Raw genomic sequence first — 25751 nt, forward strand, 5'->3', positions numbered from 1 at the left:
GAAAAATTTGATTGTGAAGGTCATGAGGTCTCTTGTCAAATTTAAAACCTTTATTTCTTGACATACGCTTCTAATGCAGTGTGAAAAGAGCTTGTGGCGGGGGTGGGGGGGGGGGATCCATCAAAACTGAAACTATAACTGATTCACCCTAGTGTTAGTGCTTTCCTGTCCTATTGCAGTGGTTTAGGTAGATGGTCGTTTCCTCCCTATGGACTACACTGTCAGAAGAATTAAATCCTTCCTGAGAAGGAACTTTGAAGTTATCTCAACTCTGAATGCATCCGCTATATCTACTTTATGAACAAGAGCTACCTTGGCATGGATTAACTTCCTGTTGGACATGTCCCTTTCAAGATTAGAGAATCTGAGCCTTGAGCCACACAAAGAAAAACATGTTAAAAGCAACTTCTCTTTGTTGTGTTTTTTTGTGCAAGTTCAAATCTGCTGTAAGGTCAAATGAGTTTTGACTGCTCCATGTTTTTTTGAATTCGATGAAAAATCTGGAGGCAGGGGAAAGTTGAGAGCAACAGGCTGAGGAAAAGAAGGTGCAAAAAATCCTCAATCTGAGCTTAAGGAGAACATTTCAAAATGTATTGAAGATAATGAGTCTTTGTTTAGACCCTGTTCTGCCAAGTGTTTGTATGTTAATGAGGAGAGAACTTCCAGGGGAATCCTTAGTCTTTTCATACAAGCTGAACTACAGACTGACACTTGGGTAGTGCACTTGGGAACGCACTACAGAAATCTGCCAACAGACTTGCTTCGGTGTTGCTCTGGAGTCTGACAGGGTATTCAATGTTGTCCGTCTTTCAGTATTCCATTCTGGTATACACCAGTGTGGCTGCTGTTTTCCTGGGTATGGAATTTCTGTAACAATTGCTATTTGAAACTCTTGTCAAAGCTTAAATAGCACTTGTAGTTTTCCTTAGTCTAGAGGAAGTTCACAGATGTCTCTTGAACAGTCTTTCTAAAACTCAGGTTCTAGAACATGCTGATCTTAATTGACTAATAAAAAGGACTAATTGTGCTTGTTTGGTATTTTCATTTGTGGAGAACTGCAAGTTATCTATAGTCAGTCTTGAAAAGAATCCAGAGAAGGAGAACCTTACAAATCTCCAGATACAGATAAGTACTCGTAGCCCTGGAGACTTGGAAAATTTATAGCCAGCTGATACTGAATTAGGTACTGAATGAATATAAGATACAAGTATGGCTTGGCTTTGAGGAGGAGCTCTCTGAGCAGATCATGTTTTAAAGGCTAAGTATAGTTCTAAAACATGTATCATTTTAAAGATATGCAGAACAACAATTGTTTAGGCAGAGGAAGAACACATCTTAAATATAGAATGTCAGACAACATAAGGCAACTTTGTATAATTTAAGAGCTGTATTTAAAAAGCTGGAATGAGGTCTCTGGACCTTAAGTTGGAGAGTGCTTGAGGGGGAAGTATCACATAAACTCTTTCTTACCTATGTGGTCTTAAAGCTGACAGAAACAAGTGGTCGAGCTAGACAAGCTTTTGGTGTGACCCATCCTGAAAAGTGGCATCTATAGCCAGGTGCTGACAAGCCTACCAGATAACATCTCTGGGCTGCCCTTCACCAGCTGAAAGAACTTCCACTTGGGAACTCTCTCTTATGCTGGCTTCCTCATCTGGGCACTGGAACAGCAAAAAGGTTTTCTGACATGTTTAACATTTCAGCCTCAGTCAGAAAGGTGTGATAGCTTGAAGAAATTCCTGTAAGCGATCATCCTTATTTCTGAAAGGATGAGGTTGACTTCTTTAATACAGTTCTCCATTTACATATAGTATGAGAGATTTGTCGTTCTGTCCGTTTTCAAAACAAGTTGAAAAACTGGAACATGGGACAAAAATCAACCCTGTTTTGAATGTACTTAGGAAGATGCCTCTTGACTCTTACTATCTTCTCATGCTAAACGGTTTGAAATGTGCTGAAAACACGTGTGGAAAGAGCCTACATATTCATATTTTTCAGGACTTTCTGTGCAAACAAACATTCTAACTGTGTGTTAGAACAATCTTTTTGTTCTGAAGTAATGGCTGCAGTTGATAGCACTAGTGTGTAGCTGACTCTGCATTTTGTGACGGAAGGTTTTTTAAAAATGCTTTTTAGGCATACTTTAAATGGAGGAGAGGAAGTGAGGTAAAGGGGGCCCTGCCAGCACAGATGTTAAACAATAGTGTCACAGAGCGCGTAGTGAACAACACTTCTGTCTCTTGGGAAATGCAGCTGTCGGTTTTTAACAAATTTCCATCACCTAGAACCAGTGACAGCATCGAGTTGTTTCCTGTATCATCTTGCGATGTAAAATATTCAGTGCTTACTGCACAATTCAGACAAAATCAAGAAAAAAAAATCTGCTCTCCGCTGTTCTGACTTCTCCTTTTTGTTCTGTCACAACTGTGTTTCTATCAGTTTTTTTCCATTTAAACTTTGTAGTCTTACATAGAGTAGAACTGCCCTTTCTGCAGGCATTTCGGTTGCAGAGTGTATTTGCCTACATGCACAGAGGTAGCCCAGCCTAGAAGCTTATTTCTTCAGATCTTTACCTGACTGTGTTTCGTGCTGTGCTCTGTGTCAGTATTTTAGTTACTGTTTTTGAGAGCTGTTTTCTTCCATATTTATGCTCTTTTTTGATATATGCAGGTATAAAAGCAGCATAAAATTACAGTGGTTTTGGACTACCAAAATTACAGTTTTGGTATTTGGAGAGGAAATGTAAAATGAACTTTGTCCTGATGTAGTAACTGCGGTATTTTTAGCCTTATTTTTAAAGTGAAACAGAGATGCTACTGTTCTGGAATAATGCTTCTGTTAGTATTAGGAGATGGCTTGGAAACAGGTAGAGAGGGCTTATGGGGAAATTTAATGTAATATCTCAGTAACTAGTGCTCATTTCCCAAAAATCTTTGGACGGGAGAGGAATTAGTTGTAGCTTACACTACTACAGGACCTTTTTTGTTTGTAAGATGCTTAGTATGCATTTAAACAGCTAAATGTATGTGTTTTTAATGAGCCAGGAACTGTTTTCAAGGAAATGAGGAGTCCAGTCATTTTGGTCGAGTGCTGGAAGTAAAATGCATACGTTTTTAGCTCATGCACTTAATTTTACTACAAATGAAAATATCCTAGAAATCTGAAAGAGGACTAAGAAAATATTTATCGATGAAGTTTGGAAACAAAGTAGGAAGATAACAGCTAACTTTTCATTTTGCTATACGTAATGGTTTTAACATCATTTTAATCAACTCTGGAGGCCCTCAAAAAGGGACAGAATAAAAAAGGCACAAATAAGGTTTTTAAAAATTAGTCTGCTGTACTTGATTTTTACCAATGACTTAGAACAAGGTGGTTGTCTGCAATGCAAGGATGCCTGTGTCTTCCCAGATTATTGTGATGGCTGCAGTATTTTTCCATGTTCTGGGGTTTTTTAGGTGCCTTCAGGCACACGGTTTTAAAACTGGCAGAAGAAGGTACTGAAAATCTTTGTATGTCTTGGCTGAAGAGCTAAGCTTTGTTTCTGATGTTTCAAACTTCATATTGTTTCAGGAAAGCACATTCTACTTGCATGTAGATGTTTACTCTTTCTTTTATTCTTTCTCACGCATCTTCAATGAGTAGATTTGCTGGGATCTGTTTTCCGAAGTCATACTTCCAACTCTTGAAGTGTTGGTTCAGATCAAAATAAACAGTCTTTACTCTGCATAATGGATTTTTTTTCGATACGTTTGTACTTCATGGAAAGTGATATTCATTATTGCCTAGTAGCACCATCTAGCTGTCAGTACTGAAAAAACTCTCTTTTCTCCCAAATACAGACCTCTCCTTTATGAGGAGATGGACTTGCACCTACTGACCAAGCTGTTATCTTGGAGGATGTATCTTTTTTTCCCCTCCTTGGCAATTAAGTCTGATATTGATATAAAAAGCTGTGATTTGGTGTGTCTCCTCTCAAATACTTGTTATATTGTTGCTTATTTGCCAACTCCCTGGGATGTAATAGATATTTTGAGCATCTCATGACTTTTTTTTAGAATGTACATGCTCTGAAATTAAGACTGTCTTTTTAATATATTGATCTACTCTTGTTTTTCCAGATGATTATTAGTATTCATCTGCTCCAACCCTATTAAGTCATTTAGTGTTCAACAGATAGCAGTGTAACAGTTAACATTTCAACAAACAACATATGTTCTGTTCAGTTCTACTGTGGTACTGCTGGTAGCTGTACCTCTATATAACAATACAAAAATACCGGATCTTTTGAGCTAAAAGAGTAGAAATTATGCTCCTTTTAGCTTTTGTTGCTCTTGTTTGTTTGAAGAACAAGAGGTGGTCTTTTTATTTTTTAACTTGTCATATATGTCTGTTTTACACCATAAGCATGTATAGGAAATGCATAAGAAGCAGCAAGTTGTCTTTTTCTAAAATATGTGGATGACTGAGTGTATGAGAAGCACTCCTGGCTTGTAACAGCTGTGGATTGGAGGCCTCATTCCCTCTGAAGGCTGAGAAATTAGGGGCATGTTTGTGTTCTACCTTTTATCTCTGTAAAGCCCTACCAGGAGTGACACTGGCAGCACTTATGTTCCATAGCAGCTGCCACACAAAGCAGCAGATAAATTAGCTTCATCTCAGCAAAGCCTAAGAAATTAGTCTAAAAATCCATGACATCTGTAGGGAGGGGTGAGAAAAAGACCATTGTAACTGTTCTTCTCTCCTTCTTCACTTTGCTTAATTTCTTATGTAATTTTCAATATGCAGCATGTATATGACTTCCATGCTTGAAGCAGAGCAGTCTGTTTTACTGTGTTGTTCCTCTTTCTAAACAGCCATATCTAGAGAAGTCCTTTATTAACACGATTTCAGGAACAAAATACTTGGATTTCGAAGTGGTAAAAATTACTAATAAAGTGATAATCATAACAACAAAACCTTGTTAAATACTAATTGGTAACTTCTTACCCAACAAACCTGAACTTCGTGAATAAAAGGATTTATTCTTTAGTCTTAGTAGACGAAGGTCATAGAAACAATTCTATATGCAGAGTGGAATCTTTTTTTCTAATATAGTCTTCGAAGCAGAGAAGATGAGAAAATAACTAAACCAGGAGCTGTCTCTACACCTGTAAAGAATACAGATGATATTTCTAAAGCTATGGAAGAGGTGGCGGTAGAAAGAACTGAAAAACAAACTCCACCACTCCCAGGTAAAAACATTAAAATCTATTGATTATGCATGTTACTGAGAATGGATAACCGTTAAAGACTATGCCATTACGTGTTTGTGGAATGATTTTTAAAGTCTTAAAACAGACCAAGTCCTAATTATTTTTATTTCTGAATATGGACAGTCTTTGTAACTATAACCCCATTTATATTTTAGAGTCTTGGTCCTGAAAACCTAAGCTGTGGTGTCTGCCCATTATATAGGGGTCAAACTTCAATGTTTAGAGCTGTATTTGTAGGTGATAGTCATAAAGAGTTTTCTCCTGATTTCTCAAGCAAGGTTAAAATCCGTTATATTTCTTCTGAGTGTCAAGCAGTAGACTGGTTCTTACAGGTTGCTGTAGCAGACTGTATTTAAACAAGGATGTAGTTAAGCCTGTTTAGAACTACCATTCCTGAGACACAACTCTAAACACTCTGAAGTGCTTTGATAGCATAGCACTTACTAACTACAGTCATGGACCAAGAAGGCATATTAACAAATGCAATACAGCTAATGAAACCACAACAGAATCTCATTCCTTTTTTCCAAAAAGGAAGGGTAAGTGAAATGGCAGCAGATAAAAGGCAGTTGATGTTAAAAAAACAAACAAACAAAAAACCACAAAACAAAACAGCAACAACAAGAAAAACATAAGATGATATGGTGACAGGACACTGTTCTCAGCAGGCTGTCTTATAAGATTCTTGTTTACAGAATGAGGTGCTTTAGTGAAATTGTAAGTGGATGAAGAGGAGCTGTGCAGATGGTTTAGAGGTACCTGCTCTTGAAAGAATGAGTAGAAGGAGAAAAAGCATGTTCAAGCTTGAAAATATTTGAACATTTACGGGATGAGCACTGACACTACTGCCTTAGTACTCAGTGAAGAATTGGAAGAGTTATGATGTTGATAGACTGTGAAAGGTCTTGAAGATGAGAACAGTAGGCTTTCTGATGCAGCAGCCATTATTACAAACATTGTTATAGGAGTTGACCTTTTGCAGCACTGTTATGAAAAGATGCAAATCGAGTTTTAATATTTGCCAAGATAGAAAAAGGATATGGTAGTGAGATTAGAAAGGTGAATTCTGTATTTCAGTACGATATTGAAGATTACTAATTGGCATAGTGCAAAGCCAGCCAGGACAGGAGACCCTTGAGATGGTTCTTCATCCAAAGTAATGTACTAATAATTAGTTTGAGGGGCTGGCAAGCAGGAGATTTTGTTGCTTAGAGGGGAAGAAGTGTTCTATTCTTGTGTGAATGGGAAGAGGCACATGGAAACGTTTTGTTTGTATGGGCAGAGATGTAGGCTAGTACATAAAGATAATATTTAAATTTGTGTCTACAGATAAAATTAACTTGCCATAGTATATAGTCTGAGATAAAAAGATGCAGTAAAGGGCATAATCCTTCAACAGCCTCACAGAAAGCTCTAGGGAAATGAGGATCTTCCAAAGACTATAATGAAAATGTGGTTAGAAAAAGTAGTTGGCAGATTCTGTGACAGTTTGCTGCTTAAGACTAAGGGCAAGATGACTGTCATGGTTGATTGTGTCAAAGGAGGGTGGAAGGAGACTGTTCAGAGGGGTCATCAGAGGCTTAGGCTAGGAAAGGGTCATTAAAGACTTGAATGTTATGTTACTGTATGGTAAGGACAAATGTCACATGAGAAAAGGCATTACTCCCAAATTGTCTTAAATTCCCAATTTCAAACTAGTCCATTCAGTGATTTGAAAGGAAGACAGCATAGTTGTTGGGGAGATCAGGGATACTAGCCTAGTCTGAAGCCAGCCTAGTTTGAAATCAGCTTTTCAAGTGTGCAGAGATAAGCCTTAAACACAAATTCTTCTCACATGAGCAATGATGTAGCAGAGAAGATCCCCCATTAGTGTCCGTTATTGAGGGAGGATTGCAGTGGCAGTGTCCTCTCAGCGATACCAGAGAATCTGTGCAGCAGAGCCATAGTAAGTGCTTATATTTGAGAACCACCAAACGGACCACAGTAAGCGTTGAAATCTTCTGGCCTCAAGGCATGCAGCAGTAGTTTGAGTGTTTGGTATTTTAATTTCAAAAATTGATTTCTTGAGGTAATAGAGCCAATGGAAAATGAACAAGTTATGTCATATAAATCAAGATGAGAAGCAGGAGAGTTGAAAGTGGTCCTGCGAGCATGAAGCCACCTAGTTCTTGGAAGTTTTATGATGTTCAGAGTTTTTAATGAAGTACTAAGGAAGTTTTGGAGTTTTTACTTAAGTTGTAATTAGGCCTGTAATCACACTGCTTTGAATGGCATGGTGAGAGTGTCTTCTGTTGCTGTAAGTTTCTAAAATTTCACTTTTAACTTTAAGAGGGTTTAGGTGGGGTAGAGGCTACTGAAGAAGTCATTGAGCTCTTAGTTAAGTTTTATTTTCTCATCTTTAAATGACCAAATGGACTTTTGAAATCTTTGGATGTTTTAATAGAACCAAAGCCGGTGTATGCACAAGGAGGTCAGCCAGATGTGGATTTACCAGTCAGTCCGTCTGATGGTCCTTTACCCAATTCAACCCATGAGGATGGAATGCTTCGGTAATGTAACTCTAAACTCTATTTGACTCTGCCTGGTCCTTGAGCAAACCAAGCCTTTATCCAAGGTGATGAATAACCTTGTATAAGTGGTCTGGTGTAAAGTCCATATATGCTGTCCTGACACTTCTGGTGAGAAATACTGAGATGAAGATTTTAGGTTTGTTCCTGAGCCTTGTTGACACTTAAATTGTGTGTAATATACTATTTCTAAGTCTACTAATTTTCTATGGAAATGAGCAGTTTCAGTGATCAACTGGTGAAAAGAAATTGCAGTGTTTATCTCTCCCTGGGCACCCCAACCCCTCCTGTCCTGTCCCCATCTCCAGAAAGAGGAGAGATACTGTACCGTATTCTTTTCCTTTCGTAGTAACTGGGGAGCAATAGATAGAGGTCACTGCAGAAATGTGCAAAGTCATGGTATGGAAATGAGTCTACTTGAACTGGGATATCTTTTTATTGACATTAGTCTACATGAGAATAGATTCTAGTTTGGTTTTGTCTCAAATTCATCTTAATCTCTTTAGAGCCAAAATAGATCTATATGCCAACACAGCTCTTCAAAAGGAGGAACATTTTTGGAAGAGTGTCAAAGTGCCTCATTTAAATCACTGTATAAGTGTAAGGCAAACAAACCCCACTAAACAAATAAATACAGGTGGGTTTTTTGAAATGCTGCCAATGAGTGTGTTGTAATGCTACAATTGATAAGCAGTTAATGGTATGCACAGTATGATAGCCTCTAACTGAAATGATAAACAAAGTCGTTCTATGCATGTGTTCAGTCTCAAATTTACCAGGGTTTTTTATACTGTTACACCTCTAAGTGGACTATTTTCTAAATCTCTAGGCCAAGCATGAAACTGGTGAAATTCAGAAAAGGAGATAGTGTGGGCTTGCGACTAGCAGGTGGCAATGATGTTGGCATATTTGTAGCCGGTGTTCTGGAAGACAGCCCTGCAGCAAAAGAAGGATTAGAGGAAGGGGACCAGATTCTCAGGGTATGTCAAAACCAGCAACAGTACAAATGTTTTGTTGTACCCAGGCAAGTTTTCTTTCTGTGGTATTGAATATATTGCCTTTGTAGTTCGTACAGCTTTTTTCCTGTGTGCACTTATTAGATAACTTAATAGCAGCAAAATCTCCTGTTACTGTACTGTAGCTATGACGGTTAGTAAGTTTTACATCCAACTTGTTGGACTAATTCAGCTGATAAAGTTGTCTGGGTATTTTAACTGTTGGGTCACTAAATTGTCAGAGGGCTCTATATGTTACTGATAGGTGCTCTGTGACATTGATCTAAAGAATGTAAAATGAACAGCTGCCTATTATTCTGGAAGCTATACTTTTATCAAGTAATAAAGTGGGACTGTTTAGAGGTACAAGAGGCATCTTGAGATACATGCACTTGTTGTATATGTATGAAACTGAATTTAAAAAAAAAGCAATAAGTTAATTTAGATTTCTCATTGTATTATTAAATCTCTTGTTATAATGTTATATGCTAAATCAAATTGGTTACTTCATTGATACCAGGTAAATAACGTAGACTTCACAAATATCATCAGAGAAGAAGCTGTCCTTTTTTTGCTTGATCTTCCTAAAGGCGAAGAAGTAACCATTTTGGCACAGAAGAAAAAAGATGGTAAATACTTGTCTATCAGAAGCAATGTGTATCAGACTGCTTGGAAGAACATAAAAAGTATAGCAAATGATGATTAACTTCTGGCTTGCAAGAAATTGGCACCTTATTATTAAATTCTTTTGGGTTTGGAATAAGTTACTGCTGTAAGTGGACTGGAGATTGATGTTGTAACAGTACACCCCATCTCCCCAAACGCACAAACAGAGCTCTCAAAACAAAACCACCTCCTCAAAAAAAGACAACCAAAAACCAACCAAAACCAAACCCTACTATCTGACAAAAATATTGGCAGTAAACCTTGGTGGGAGCAGGAGAGTCTGTTGTAGTTACGCCATCGAAAATGAATGATTACGTTGATGTGCGTGCACATGCAAACTTCTTTCCCGGTAGGGTTTGTTCCTGCCAGGGGAGCTCAATTAAGCTTGCACTAGCACCAAACTTTTGACCATGAATGTTGAATTTATGTTCGTAGAGTTTGCTATTAATAGCTATGCTGCTTAAAATGGAGCAACTCTGAGACATTAAGGCTACTTGAGTTAATATTTTATATTTAAAACCAGGAGAATTAAGGTGAGGCAGTGTTCTGAGTAATTCTTGTGAGCAAAAGCACATCACTTGAACTTACGTAACACTTTATATTTTGGGGTTTCTTTTTCTTTTCTTCAGTTTATCGTCGAATCGTTGAGTCAGATGTAGGGGATTCTTTCTATATCAGAACTCATTTTGAATATGAGAAGGAATCTCCTTATGGACTAAGCTTCAACAAAGGTGAAGTGTTCCGAGTGGTGGACACTCTGTACAATGGCAAACTGGGTTCGTGGCTGGCAATTCGAATTGGCAAGAATCACAAGGAAGTTGAAAGAGGTATCATACCTAACAAAAACAGGTACGGTCTTAAAATACTTAAATTGCTGTTTCAAAATCACAATTGTAAATTATTCATCTGTATAATGAATGATTGGACTTGTCTGTAGGATACTAGTTTACAGAACTGCTTCAGTCAGAAAAACTGACAAAGTGTTAAATTGAAGTGATGTATCTGATCTACAGATTTGCTTTTGACTCCTGGACAGTCCACAAAAAAACTTAAAACTTTATGTTCAATACAAGAGACAAGGCTATATAAACCTTTAGAAATGTGATACCAGCCTCAATAGTTCTTGGGCTTTCTAGTACAGAAACAACAGAAGCTTGATTCAGCAGGTGGTAGTGTTTTTCGGAAGTATAAGCATGCTAGTCAAGCATTACTTCAGAAGCTGACTTCCTTGATAACTGATTGGGATTTGTTGTCATGTTAGAGCTGAGCAACTAGCTAGCGTACAGTACACGCTTCCAAAGACAGCAGGAGGAGATCGAGCGGATTTTTGGAGATTCCGAGGTTTGCGTAGCTCAAAAAGAAATCTCCGAAAAAGCAGAGAAGATCTTTCTGCCCAACCTGTGCAGACAAAGTTTCCTGCCTATGAAAGAGTTGTTCTTCGGGAAGGTATGGCTTTATTCTTACTGTTGCAGGTTAACAGGTTTGTGTGGCTTGCTTTGTATTAGCCTGTGTATTTAAGAGTATCTTGCATTTGTTTTAAGCAATCGATATATTTTGACTTTTTTCCTTCCATTCTAGCTGGGTTTCTCAGACCTGTAACCATTTTTGGTCCGATAGCTGATGTTGCACGGGAGAAACTTGCTAGAGAAGAACCAGATATCTTTCAAATTGCAAGTAAGTGTGAGTTCAGGCTTTTGTGCAGTTATGAAATAGTCAACTTTCTTGTCCTAGATTTTTTCTACATTACATCGTCAACACCTTGTAAAACATGTTAACAGCTAAAGTAATAAAGAGTAAATGTAAGCTCTTGCTGTTTGGTTACTGGTAGTTCTCTGAAGGTAGAAGTAATATTCTATTTATAGCCTTCTCAAATTTCATTTCAATTCAGTACCTTATTATCCTATTTCTAAGCATCTGTGTAAAGATGTAGTGATTTTTGTGGCTTAATTGGTGGGTAGATTTTTGTGTATTATTTTGAAGCAGGAGGAGTGTCTTCAGTCTGAAATGACAATTTGAGCTACGAACTGGTTTAGTTTGTCTTAATGAGGGAATGTAGAATATGTTGTAAACTCACAACAGATTTTTACTGTGTCCTCTTTACCAGAAAGTGAACCAAGAGATGCTGGTACTGACCAACGTAGTTCTGGCATTATTCGTCTTCACACTATAAAACAGATAATCGATAGAGTAAGTCTTTTATTGTCGCTGTACTTTTGACACAAAACTGGTGTTATCAGGTGAAGTGTTGGGTGTGGTAAATGTAAAATAACTAGTGGGTGTATTTGCTTTAAAAATAACTTTCTCATCTTTCTATTGGTTAATTAAAAAAACCCACAAACAAAAACAAAACAAAAAAAACTCAAACCCACTGCCCTTTTTCTTATCTATTTTATTTTATATTAATAATTGCAGCCTAGAAGTAATTCTAGGCTTTGTTCCAGGGAGTGTTGTCCTCTCTCTATTAAGGCTGTTGAAAGCTCTTCCCTCTTTCACTTAAAGTCATGGTGTGACGTTGCAGCTAGAAATTGTTACTTATTTATGGAATCCTTAATATTCCTCGACCTCAATTTAAAAATTAATAATTTGACATTATTTTCTTTTTGTGTAAGGACTAGGGAAAAAAGTCCTTCAATCTCACTTTCTCAATATCCTTAAAACTTGGGGTGTTAGTTCACGATACGGGGCTCTACTCCTCACCTTTTTATTTCCTTAGTTAAAAACAAACTGCAAGCCTTTCAGATGCCCAAGCAGGGTGTGGGGGAGGAAGCTATTCTAGCAGCAAAGTGGGGGTGCTATGTGCTTGAGGTAAATCTTGCACTGGATAAAAGCTGACAGAGTTCTTGCATTCAGAGTGATTTTTTTCTTTAATTTTTTTTTTTTTTCTTTGAAAGGAAGATGGAGATGTGTAATAAGGGTAGGCCTTGTGTTTCAGTCTTTGAATTTCTTCTGATTAGCAGAATACTAATAAGAAACTGCATATTTTTAGTTTAGTGCCTGCTTACTTTGAGGAGCAAAATAAAATAGAGAAATAGTGAAAAGCTCACAGTTACGCAGTCAGTTAAACAGTTTCCAATGTATGTGTCCGTGTAGCCTGTTATTAGAATTGGTTTGGTTTCTATTATTCAAATAGAAAAAGAATTTAGATCAATACTTTGAAACAATGAACTCTCTAAAGGTTCTGTGAATTTGTGGAAGATATTTAAAAAGAACATCTAGCATATAAGTGATTCGCTTTCTTGCCACTGTCCTTTTTTTATCGCTACAGGACAAACACGCTTTATTAGATGTCACTCCTAACGCAGTGGACCGTCTGAATTACGCCCAGTGGTATCCTATTGTAGTGTTCCTAAATCCTGATTCGAAGCAGGGTGTAAAGACTATGAGAATGAGGTTGTGCCCAGAATCACGAAAAAGTGCCAGAAAGCTGTATGAAAGAGCTCACAAGCTACGCAAAAATAATCACCATCTCTTTACAAGTAAGTAATTAGAAATGCTAATCCAGTATACCTGAGATGGAGAGGGAGGTGGGATGAGAGTAACTCCTTCCTCCAGACAAGTCAAGTAGTTGTTGACTTGTTCAGGCTCCCCTCTCCAATAGCCAATAATTCATTCATTTGTGTATTGTTTGCGCATGAATGCACAAACATAAAGTTATCTGAAACATCAAAATGACGTTTCTAATGGATCTCATGGCTTTGATTTTGGCTGATGATGTTCTTATAGACATTTGAATAAATAGTAATACGATGTAATTTTATTTTTTCAGTCTGGCTAAACTGAAGCCCTCACTTTATTCTGAGCTACTGTTAACTCAGTATTTCTATGGGATAAAATGTCCCAAACCATATCAGGCATTAAGGTTGCTTTGAGTATGAATATTTATGTTACTATTTAAATCTCAATAGTTTTAAACCTACCGGTTTATATTGCTTTTATTACTGGTGGTACAGATACCTCTCATAGTTCTGCAGAAATCATAAGTCAAACTAACCTGCTGTACTTCTAGCTACCATTAACTTGAATTCAATGAATGAAGGATGGTATGGAGCTCTAAAGGAAGCAATTCAGCAACAACAGAATCAGCTAGTGTGGGTTTCAGAAGGAAAGGTAAGAAATAGTATGTTTGGGGAGGAATTACACAGCTGTATGTATGAGAGGTTTTTTGTTCTTTCATGCGTATTGGTATTACAGATAAAGACAGATACTTGTGGAATGAAGTTTGTTTTCCTTTTCTTCTCATCTTAACTATCATTTGAAGATCTAAAGCAGTGTCTCATGGCTGTCTGAACTACTCAAAACTGATTTGTCACCATACTAGTGCAGTTACTCTTCTAGTGAGGGCTGTACAGTTGTCAGTTGTCCTTGTGCATGTAGCAGTGTAGTAAGTGAAAGCATTTGTCTATTGCCACTGTTAACTGGAGAATGTGTTATCTTTGAAGACTTTATGGGAATTGGATGCTTTTTCATGAAAGAACTTCTGGGTCTTCTGCTGCATTGGTACTAGAGTCTGGGATTGCCTGACGATGAATTGTTTTTTCATTAATATAAAAGCAAGTGGCATATTCATGTTCTTTCTGACCTTCCATCTCTCACTTGTGAGAACACAGATAGAAAAATCACAAGCTCATATTCTGTGTTCCCCACTAAATCTCCACTTGCCTTCTCAAGCTGCATGTTACACTATTCATGTTTGACCCATCCTCTTGAAGAACTAATATCAAGCAAAGTACCAACTTACAAGTAAGCAGATGATGAATGAGCTATTGCTATATGTTTCTTAATATTTGCATCATCTATTTCTGTTCCAATTGAGTTCTTTTCACCTCCTTATATCTACCTTCAAGTTAGTGATTCCAATACCATAATATCACTTCAAAGTGCAGCTTTGTATCTTTCCAAACACTCTGATTTCCTTGAACAGTGTGCACTATCCCCTCCCTTACACTGACAGTGATTTGACCCCTTAGTAAAATGATTCAAAGAGCTAGACTGCAGAAAAGGCTTTAAGGTGTAAGCTTAACATCTTCAACGATTGAAGCCTGATTTCTCCCCCGTGCTACTCAGAATTGTTGAATTCTTGTCCTGTTCCTGTGCTGCTGGATTTGAAATATAACTAGCTTTCTTAATTACCAGACTTTCTGTTGTGGTTCAGAACAAGATAGATGCCTTTCATTTGTTTAGTTCTTAATTATTCGCTAAAGAAATTCCTAGCCTTATATTGCAAGAGAGAGGGCATTCTTTAAAAGGTATTTCAGTAAAAGTGTGTTCTAATTTTGCTTGACACAGGCAGATGGTGCTACAAGTGATGACCTTGATTTACATGATGACCGCCTTTCTTACCTCTCGGCTCCTGGTAGTGAATATTCTATGTACAGCACAGACAGTAGACACACATCTGATTATGAAGACACAGATACAGAAGGGGGTGCTTATACTGATCAAGAACTGGATGAAACTCTGAATGATGAGGTGGGGACCCCTCCTGAATCTGCTATTACACGTTCTTCTGAACCTGTTAGAGAAGATTCTTCTGGAATGCATCATGAAACTCCAACTTACTCTACTTATGCATCTCAAGCTCAGCCACAGCCAAATCTCAGAATGGATTCTTCAGGATTTAAAACAACTACTTCTCAGCCGGTAAGAAAGTAATTTTATACCCTGACTGCTATACATTTACTTCAAGTTGCAAGTTCTCTTGAACAAGATGTGTTTATAGTCTGCTTACCAGTATTGTGAATGAATACAGGAATCAGCCAACAGCAACAGTAATATGTTATAATGAACTGAAGAATCAGCTTGTCCTGCCTGTTTTAGTGACTCATTCTGACAGGAGGGGGATTGAAATACCATTCTACTTTGATTAAATGTTTTTTTTTTTTTCTTTAATCTTCAACATAATGAATTTCTGGAAGTGCTAATGCATGATACTTTCAGTACATTTCATTCTACATCTAGCTGCGTTGATCAAAGCATCATTTAAATTATTTTAATATAAATCAAAAAGTCATACGATGATTCAATAGCAGTATATTTAAAATATTTTAAACACTTCACAGAAAGCAGAAGCCTCACCTGCAGTCCCTTACCTTTCCCAGTCGCCTGAATCAAACCCTGCAACCTCATCAACCTCTGCAGTAAATGCTAATGTAAACCTAACTAATGTCAGACTGGAGGAGCCTACCGCTGCTCCTTACAACTCTTACCAGCCACAAGCGGGCCCCTTAAGAACATCAAGTACTGAGGGAGCTCATATAGTCCTAAGAGATCAAGAGCCATCATCCTTATCGCCGCATTTAGATCCAGCAAAGGTACCTGTGCCGCATTGTTGCGCTGATTTCCCGCTATACATCAAGCTAGCACATGATCTTTTTGTTTTGTCCTTATTTGGAGAATTCCTTCTGATTTTTTTTCTTCCTATCAGAGTTCATGCAGATTACAAAAACCAGTGCATCTGAATTGCTAAGCATCATCTAATGTTCTGTGTGCATGGCTTCAAACTATATACTCTTCACTTCTCAAAAAAATGGCATTTTTAAGAAAGACTGCGTTCTGTATTTTGATTTTTACTTTGTGTGACTTTTTTCAGCTTGTCAGTGTTCTGCTGTTTATTAATGAGGCCTTGAGAAAAATAATCTTATTGCCCTAAAAAGACACTAGACCTTTGTACACTTAAAATCATGCCAAATCCTTGATCATGAAGATGAATCTAATTTGTTAACGTGACTTTATATGCTTCCTCAGCAATGCTAGAACTGATTTAAATATGTAGATGTATTTACTTCTACTCTTCCTACTCCCTGCCAAAAAGCGTGTGGCCCCACCCTTACCCCCAACACCAAACCCCAAAGATGAGAGACTGTTAACCTTCATCTTTCCCTTTTTAAGCTGCTCACATGGTTTTGCTTAAAAGTAGGACTGGAAGGGATCTCTCCAATCACCAAGTTCAGCTTCCTGTGATTGCAAACAACTGCATCAAATTATTCTGCTTTTAAACAGCATTAAAGCCAATATTTAAAATCTAGATTTGTTAAAATACTACATTTCAAATGCAGCTGCAGTTACTCTTAATTTTAACTGAAATGTGTGCCTCTCTTTTTAACAGATATACCGAAAGGATCCATATATTAACGAAGAAGCATCCAGACAAAGCTATGTCTTGAAACAGCCAGCAATTAATCACCCAGTACAGAGGAAGGAGAGAGACCCCAATCCAATCTATGAATCCCAGGCTCAGTATGCCGAAAAACAGCCAAGTAGGGATTATGAACAGTCAACATATAGGTATGATTCTACAAACTATGTAGATCAGTTTTCTCGTGCTTATGACCCTCGCCTGCAATATGATGACCGTGTGCCTCCCTATGAGGAGCACTGGGCATATTATGATGAAAAACAGCCCTACAACCAAACAAGAACCACTTATGAAAACCAGCCTCCAAGGGATCTTGATTCCAGACAAAATATAGAAGAGAGCACAGAACGCAGCTATTATCCAGCACAACCTCGTTTTGAGGAGCCCCCTCCAATGAGCTATGATGGCAGACCTCGCTATGAGCATGCACCCAAAAACTTCAGCTTACCACAAGTGCGATATGAAGATCAACATACTGTTGGATATGACACGCATGGTAGATACAAACAAGAAGCTCAGCCATACCAGTCAGCCATAACTCGATCTCCTGAACCGAAGCAGTACTTTGATCCACATGCAAGGGGCTATGAACAAGGTCCTCCTCAAGCTTATAATGCTAAAGCTGGACAATATGAGCCTTCTCATAGCACTTCAGGTGTTTCTCTTCCTCCTCCCCTTTCATCACAAACCAAACCAGAGGTTTTGCCTTCTAACAGTAAACCACTGCCTACACCGCCATCTCTAGCAGAAGAAGAAGAAGATCCAGCCATGAAACCACAGTCTGTGCGAAGTAGGGTTAAGATATTTGAAAGAAGAAGATCACCATCTTTGGAAAAAATCAAGGACCCAAGTGATACATCAGCTGTCAAGGTAAGTCATCCAAGTTTCTTAATTCCTGCTTTTTGCTACTGAGGCTACATTGCAGGAAGTAAAATGTCATCTTGGAAAGAAAGCTCTACTGCTTGTGCAGTAGCGTCTTAGCAACCTAACTACAGGATGTTTTAAAAGCAGAAGCTGAAAACTTTTCTGTGAAAATACTGAAGGGGGGATCTGGCTGTACTGAAAACTCCTCCAATTCGTCTTTCACTAGTATTTCATTCTGTGTTTTGTTTTGGGGGAAGAGGAGGGGGAGGGGGCAGTCTTTGCTTTCTTACTCAAAGTGCTGTGTTTTTTTAAGCGTAAGAATCTGAGAGATTATGCTGTACCTTTTCTTTACAGCCTCCAGAACTAGCACCTAAGCCTACACTCACAACTGTGACTGCTCCAAAACCAACTTCTCAAAGCCAGTATGAACGTGACAAAACGACTTACAGGTAAATGTGCAACTGAGTAATTAAATTTAGTTTTCAGTGTAAGATTAGAATATCCAGAAAACAAATCGTAGTGGTTCAAATAAGAAACTGCAGAGTGGAGAGTCTAAGTGTGTCAGTATGATTTCTGTTTCAATAGCAAGGCAGGGCATAAAGTCAGTTCTCATGGACATGATTGCTGGAGAGTGGAGGAAGGACACACTATGCTTTTTCAGCATTATTGAGGAATAAACTCAAAAAAGTGAAATGAAGATATTGGTTGAGACAATATAATAATGAATATTGTCTGATATTTAACGGAGACAATTAGAAAGTAAAACCAAAAGGGAAAAGGTAAGGGAAAAGGTAAGCGTAGAAGGGAAATAAGGATCTTCTTTCCTTAGCTGTGACATAGCATGTCTAATTTTCATGCAACATAGGTTAAAAAGGCAAGGTGTGTAGTTATAAGAATTCAATTCTGTTGCTTTATTACTAGCTAGGTTATAAAATAGAACTTAATTCAGGTACTTACGCTTGTTCACCTGGGCAAAGCAACTGTATATTATTATTCTTTGTTAGGGCCCCAGAACCACAGAGACCTCAAGTGAAGCCACCAGAAGATATTGTGCGTTCAAATCATTACGATCCTGAAGAAGATGAAGAGTATTACCGAAAGCAGCTCTCGTACTTTGATCGCAGGAGTTTTGAAAATAAGCCATCCGCGCAGGTTCCTGCCAGCCATCATTCTGAGCCCACTAAACCAATACATTCGCAGAATCAGCTGAATTTCACCAATTATTCTAAGTAAGTTTGCGGGATTTCTTTTTTAATTTGGAAAAGGAGGGAGGCATGTAGGACTGAAACAGAAATTATGCCTCTGTCAACAGAATTCCGTGGTAGTTAATTGGAATTGTTTTGTATTCATGAAGTCGCTATCTCTATTCAGATGTAGCTTTAGTTTGAAAACACATAACTGCATAGATTTTTATTTTGGTAAATGAAATGAATAATTTTCCTAGGTTTCAGGACCTTCAACATGTTACTACTTTTGCTTACCTCTTACTAACAGAACATAACAAAGCATTTCCTTAGTCTGTCTAATTCTGAGCACTTACTTCAATGTCTTCAGAGCAAAGGTTTTGGTTTATTCCAGTTCTGCATGCGTTTATTCTGCAGACAGGCTTGTGCGCTTTAGCTGTGTTAGACATTAGGAAACTGACTCTTTAGGGAATATTGCTGAGGCCAGAATTTAATCTGTTGATGGAAACATCTGTTTCCTGTATTGTTCCGCTTCCTTGATCTGGAACATTTTGGTACAGAAGTGTGTGAAAGCACATACACAGATTTAGCTCAGGTAAAAACCAGCTATCTTGGAGGATACTTAACTCAAACTTGTGAATACTGTCCACAGTTACCTAAATCTCCAAAGTTTGTTTTGATTTGAACCAGAACAATGTTTGTAGCTGTTACCGTGAAAAGCTATCTTGACTTGCTGCATGCAGGATGAATATTGGGCGTTTTTGAAGGCTTTGATTGCATTTATGCTTGAAATCTGGACTATTCAGGTCAAGCTGAAAATCTAGCAGCTTTGATATAAATGAAATCTTTAGAGTGAAATAATATACTAGCCTGGCGAAGTTTTATACTGTTAAGCATATATGCAAGGCATCTTTCCTGTACTTGATGCACTGTGTTCCAGTGCTTGTCTTAAGGATTTGAGCTAGGACTTGGGAATCCTGTTCTTATATAATATTGTCTGTAGTCTCCAATGTCTTTCTCTGTGAACTGAGAATGTTAGAATCTTTCCAAAAGCTTGATAGATTTTAAAGGATTCACTTTTTTTCTAATCAAGAAATCTGCATATGATAACTATTTCTTTATTTCTTTTTAGGCTAAGGAAGGAATGCGTATAGTAATCTGTAACCAGTTCTGATTCTTAGTCAGAGATGTTCTTTATCCTTCCTTTTCACTTGCCCTGTGTCTTCTGATGGAAAGATGGGAGCATATCTGTCCTGCTCTCCGGGCATCATAGGAAGAGACCTAAAAAAAGTCTGCTGGCCTTGTAATGCACTGCAATAGCTTTCAGAATTATGTTCCTATGTACAAAAATCAATACTACCTATAGATTGTCAGTTTTGATCTTTAGGTATAGACTATGTTACCATCATAAATGCAAGTAATGCTTTCGGAGAAATGTAAACTTTGATCAAGTAATTGTGAAGATGGTAAAATTCTTCAGATGGAGAGCGTTGTAAGCTTTTGCTGTATGGTCTTTGTTCTCTGGAGTGTTGTCACGTGCTGAAAACGTGAGAAATACACACAGTTGCTGAGTTTTTGCTGCAGATCAGCTAAGAGTTGAGAGAGGTTGTTCAGTACTTCTACCTACCACTTCTGTCTGCCATGACGTTTCCGTTCTTTAGCTGTTTAGTTTTTATTGTGAGTTAATGAATAACTTCAGGGCTTATACTTGGATAAGGTGACATCTTACTGCCAGAGAGGAATACAATAATACTGTTTTTAGGGCTGATAGTTTCATATTTCAGGGGATAAAAACATGTTGTGTTTTTTTTTCTTTTATGAAAGAATGTAACCCTTAACAGGAAGGGACAGACATGGGAAAGAAAATTTAACCAGGGTAGTCCAGTGCAAATAGACAAGACTGCTAAATTAGTAGTGGAAGTAAGTGGAAAGAGATAAACAAGAACACTACTCAATTGGACAGTACTGTCTCTAGAAGCATACTGTGATGTCCTTGCGTGGAAACACAAACCAATTGCTGTCTTGAGAAAGCATTCATGTTTAGGACTCTCCTTCCGCCACCTTCCAATTTGTACACTGTTACGTGCTCTTTATTCATCTTTTTTTCCAGTGGATTTATATGGTAATTGCTATTCGGTGAATGAACTCTTCTAAAAATAAACAGGACTAAATTTGGATGATATAGGAACTGTTGATTGTGCAATCTCTTGCTCCTGCATAATCCACATAGTGTATCCTGGGTACAGAGGATTTATTTATTCCTGAGCAATAGCTACAACTTTTTCAGTTCTAAATGTTAATGTTAAACATGAAATTATGTAAAGTTCTTTGCCACCGAGTAAGTATTTTGAAGGTATGTATTTTATGTGTGTACAAATTTTAGTCTTTTAATTTGTTGGGATTTTATTTGCATCATTTAGGAAACTTATACCATTACTAAAGCTGCTTTGTGCGGGTGATGCCATATCTGGATGTTAGAATTATCAGTAACTGTAGAGTAAGGGATCGTTTCTCTTGATGTGAGAAAATAGTAGAACTTGTAAATGGACATGTTTCAGTGGAGCAGTTTAGTTTTAGCAGTTTTAGTTGGAGCAGTTTGAGGCTACTTGTTCCTGCTTGGTTCAGGGTAGCTACCTGCATTAGCTTGACATGCTACAGAATGAGGTAGCTTATCTAAACTTTGTGTTGAGTTAGGGTTAAGAGTACACACACGATGGGTTACAGCTTCATCCGAGGAGGCAGTAAGGAACAGTGTCCTGCGTTAACGTCTTAAACTACTCCAGCTGAGCTTGTATGTGTCTGTTAGAGTTGAAGCTTTTTGAATGGGAACTGAAGATCAGCAGCGCAGTTTGTTTTGTTTTGTACAAAACAAAGTTTTTCTATTGTACACCGAGGCTTATGGCCTGTTGCCCACTGGTTCATTCTAGTAGTTCATTTCTGCTTCATTTCAAGTTAAAGCACTGATTTTGTAACAAAAATGAAGTGGGAAACAGCTTAGAATACATGTCAGTAGTTGGAGAAACTTTATTTGTACACTCGCAAATGGGAAGCAAGCATGTTGCTGTGGACCATTTTCATTGCATACAGGTTCTGAACAATGTGTTTTGAGACTGTGGCTGACCCTTGGTCAGGCGTCTGACAGAAGAACGTGTTTCCTGTTAAGCACAACTTTATGCTGGCTGTGTTTGTGTTGTCACAGTGCTCTCTTTGGCTTCCCCCATCCAAATGTACTACCCTTCCCCGTTTTTTGATTCCTCAAAGCTGGTGTGGAGTGTGTTGGATTTTTTTTTTTTTTTTTTTTTTTTTTCCCTGTGGGCTTTTGGAGTGCTGTCCTCCCCTGTTTAATATCCCCCTCTGGGAAGCAGTGATTTCAGGTGCACAGTTTTCTGAGAAAACAGCTACTACCCACCTTGAGTAAAGACAACAGTGAGTGTATATGCAGTTGGATGTTGCTGAATGAATGGCTTTATATAAAATCAGTAGGAAGGGAAGCTTGCACAGCAAAATGGTCATCTTTTGCAACACTGATTGTAGATGCATTCATGCAGATGCTGTTTAGCTCACTGAGCATGATCATCATCATATGGTCATCAAGCAGACTTTCAAAAGTTGATCAGCCCTTTTCTTAGTTTCATAACATACTCCTCTGAAGCATTGTTACCTGTTACATTTTTATGAGCATATAGAAAGTGAAGGGGTGAGGGAAAGCTGTCTTAATGTAAAATGTATTTTCTTGCAACGTGTAAGCAAGATAAGGGAAAGTCATCAGTATACTTAAGGTTTTTGTCAGTTGTTCTAAGACATCCTTTTAGGAACTGTTGAACATAATGAGAAGCATTTTATGGTGTGGGCTCTGCTGCTGGGTGAGCTGATAGTGCTATAGAAATATTTGCTATGAATGTACCCTCAGTCCATGGTCTGCAATACAAAACTATTCTCATTCTCTGTATGTTAAGGCTGAAGAAATTAATGCAAATTGGACCATAAAGAAGAGATTGTTAGAATATGGGCTTCATATTTTGTTCACTTTTTTCAGTATATTGAATAACTTTGTACAGATAGTAACAAATTACTTAGTGCAGTCTCATTTTTTGCTTTCAATATCTGTCAGTTTGAGATCTTGACCACCTCCTAATTCCCTGACAAAAATTCATATTAATATAGTAGGTAATCATTGTACATATATGCATATGGTAAAGGTCTTATCAGAAGCATGACTGTTAGTAGTGTGTCTCTGTTTCAACAACCTTGTCATATGAGAAGTGCTAGGACTAACATAAAAAGTGTCAAGAAATAATATACTCAACATAGAATGACTGTTTTCTTTCATTCTTCTATTGCTGTTTGCTTTGCCATCACCTAGATTTCTTGGCTCTTACACTAGCTATGACTACTTGAAAAGGAACATCAAGTGGTAAGACTGTTGTTGATGTGAGGATGTTTTCAGGTGTCCTCTCACTGTTACATTTCATCACAGGCATTATGTGCACTTAAAATTTTAAATACAGAAATTCTGAAAGTAGGTGCAATATATTGTAGTCCAAAATTACAGGTGTTTGTGAAATCACTCATTTTCTGAAAGAAACTTTTGGAGTATATTTCTAGTATAAGAAAAATGTTTTGAAAAATAAGATTTTTAAAGTTATCTATACTATGCACATAAAGCTAGTGAAGCTTAAGCTGATTGCATTTCTAATTAAGATGGCATTGTTGAAATACTAGGTGTATTTAGAAAAGTAGTACTAGAATCCATTGTCTTATTGGCTAATTATGCTTTTCAAAAACAACCTACTCACCTCCCAAAAAAGTGAATTTATGTTTTTATTTTGAAGATCTGCTAAATTAGAGAACACTTCTTCATTGAAATTACCCCAAGTGAAATCGAAAAAAGATCTTGTAGGCAATTGTACAAATACACCTGAAATGTCATCTGCCTTTTGTTTGCCATGGTTTGTGTTACTAATCTTATAAAGATTCAATGTTGTCCTAATCTCTTGTGCTTATCAATAAATGTTTTTATACTTGAGACAGGATATTAAAGAAGATTGTGTTTTAATGTTTATAGGAAGAGGTGGAAATCAGGCCATCATAGAAGAAAAAAAATAGCAGTGAAGGCAGGAGCCCAGAGCTCTGAGGAAATGGAACAGTCAAACGTGTTTTTTCTTGTATTTCAACAGGGGGAAACCAACTGATACTGAGTCAATAGATAGGCCTGTTGGTGAAAAACACTATGAGCCAATCCCTCAAGTTACAACTCCTCCTCCTCCTCCTTCAGTCCAGTATACACAACCACAGTCAATTAATAGTCCTGTCCTGTCTCTCCCAGCACATCACAAGCCTGCACTTTCTGAAGGTGAGCAGCTGGAAAGCTGACCTGTCTCATGCGGTAACAAGTATCACTTGTCAGGTGCTTGTGTGGTTGCTGCAGCACCTCTGCACTGGTAATGGTGTTCTCTAACTGAAACTTGGAATAATTATGAGTGAAAGTAGCTTTTTACTATAGTGAGATTGAGTTTTGTGAAATGATTTGGTGTTCCTGTCTGAAATTGTACCTTCCAGGTGTTAAGTCACTACAACTGTTTCTTCCATATTTGAGGGTCTCAGCAAAGATGAAGTAAAATTTCCAGTACTTAAAATTGTACCTCTCTGTGCTTTGGACCAGTTCTTTAGGCATGAGTGATAGTTGTAGGCTTCTAAAACCAGAAGAAAAAGTTGTTTTCACTTTCACACTGAGAGGATTGCTCAGTCCAACCGAGTTTTCCAGTTTGTGCAAGTGCATGATATTATTTCAATGCTGTTTTTTTTGTGTGTGTGTGGTATAAATCACTGACCTTTTTATTGAAAGGTCATACCATTGTGTCCAATGTATCTATTTAAAGAAACACTAGATGAGTCACCTGAGCAAAACTTAATAGGAGAACAGATGATCTAAGAGAGCTAAGCCAATACATTTAAAATACCTATATTTTATATAGTAGATCAAGAATTGACTGAAACGTATTCATAGGCCAATAGTGTATGTCACTAGAAACTTCTGATAGTTACTGACAAGTTCTGGTATTTTTATTTGTGTTGCAGTTAACTCTGTGTCTGACCCTCCTCCACCTCAGAATAAGCCAGCAATTTTCAGATCCTCTAGAGAGGACACTGTGCAGTCCACTTTTTATCCTCAGAAAAGCTTCCCTGACAAGGGGCCGGTTAACGGACCTGAACCGATTCAGAAAACAGTCACCCCCTCTTACAACCGCTTTACAACAAAACCTTACACCAGTGCCGCGAGGCCCTTTGAGCGCAAGTTCGAAAGTCCTAAATTCAACCATAATCTCTTGCCAAATGAAGCTCAACATAAACCAGAGTTGCCATCAAAATCTCCAAATTCTCCTCAACCAATTTTGAAAGCACACAGCTCATCCCAGCCTCCTGAGTTTGACAGTGGAGTGGATACCTTTGCTGTACAGGTTGACAAGCCTAAATATCAACCAAATAATGTTAATGCTGTGCCTAAAGCCATTCCTGTAAGGTAAGCTGCTGCTTTTTTCTTTCCAATAGTACATCTATAGGAGTTAATCGGTGAAAAATACAGTTGTGGGTGGTCGTTTTCTTGTTTTGGTGGCTTTTTTGCTGTGCTTGCAATTTTTGTTGATGTTATAGTTGAAAGATTGATACTATGATTCTAAAATTCTGCCAAAGGGCATTGAAGAGCGTTTGGGTAGATTAAAGTATGTCCTGTGTTCTCGTATTATCTTGCATCCTGTTATTAGAAAGTGGCATGGCTTTTATTTCTCATTTCTCATACTGTAATTATAAATCTTCTGGTAGATAGTAATCATTTGTCCTCTCAATTTGTTTGTAGAAGATGGAATTAATTTCTAAGAATAGCTGTTGCACCAAATCGCTTTCATTTCTGTGTGCTTAGAGAGAGACCTCGTGGTACACATGCGTAAGGGTTATTTTAAAAGTACTTGTAAAAAGAGAAGGTCATTTTAGCAGTTTCAGATTGGTTTTCTTTACTATGAGACAAAAGAACAACTGCTTAAAGCAGCTTGCGCTTGCCTAATATGCTTTAACTATAAGAACTATGTCAA

The 25751-nt window shown here is 37.7% G+C and overlaps 1 protein-coding gene across 8 annotated transcripts in view; it reads left to right on the forward strand.

Annotated features, from left to right (window-relative positions):
* TJP1 (tight junction protein 1) overlaps positions 1 to 25751 on the forward strand; it is a 199049-nt gene that overhangs the window by 166648 nt on the left and 6650 nt on the right. For 3 of the 8 annotated variants that reach the window (XM_086619996.1, XM_086619998.1, XM_086619999.1), the window contains 17 exons: positions 5098 to 5234; positions 7699 to 7804; positions 8652 to 8802; positions 9338 to 9446; positions 10113 to 10332; positions 10745 to 10929; positions 11062 to 11157; positions 11588 to 11670; positions 12749 to 12959; positions 13490 to 13590; positions 14770 to 15123; positions 15543 to 15794; positions 16589 to 17488; positions 17837 to 17931; positions 18487 to 18711; positions 23844 to 24019; positions 24745 to 25186. In XM_086619996.1, the coding sequence (XP_086476122.1) occupies positions 5098 to 5234; positions 7699 to 7804; positions 8652 to 8802; positions 9338 to 9446; positions 10113 to 10332; positions 10745 to 10929; positions 11062 to 11157; positions 11588 to 11670; positions 12749 to 12959; positions 13490 to 13590; positions 14770 to 15123; positions 15543 to 15794; positions 16589 to 17488; positions 17837 to 17931; positions 18487 to 18711; positions 23844 to 24019; positions 24745 to 25186 (3843 nt within the window). Of the gene's footprint in view, positions 1 to 5097; positions 5235 to 7698; positions 7805 to 8651; positions 8803 to 9337; positions 9447 to 10112; positions 10333 to 10744; positions 10930 to 11061; positions 11158 to 11587; positions 11671 to 12748; positions 12960 to 13489; positions 13591 to 14769; positions 15124 to 15542; positions 15795 to 16588; positions 17489 to 17836; positions 17932 to 18486; positions 18712 to 23029; positions 23081 to 23843; positions 24020 to 24744; positions 25187 to 25751 lie in introns of all 8 variants that reach the window. The other 5 variants (XM_086619995.1, XM_086619997.1, XM_086620001.1 and 2 more) reach the window with 3 other exon arrangements.

This window comes from Tauraco erythrolophus, chromosome 14 (genome assembly GCF_009769465.1).
Source record: "Tauraco erythrolophus isolate bTauEry1 chromosome 14, bTauEry1.pri, whole genome shotgun sequence".
NCBI classification, from domain to species: domain Eukaryota; kingdom Metazoa; phylum Chordata; class Aves; order Musophagiformes; family Musophagidae; genus Tauraco; species Tauraco erythrolophus.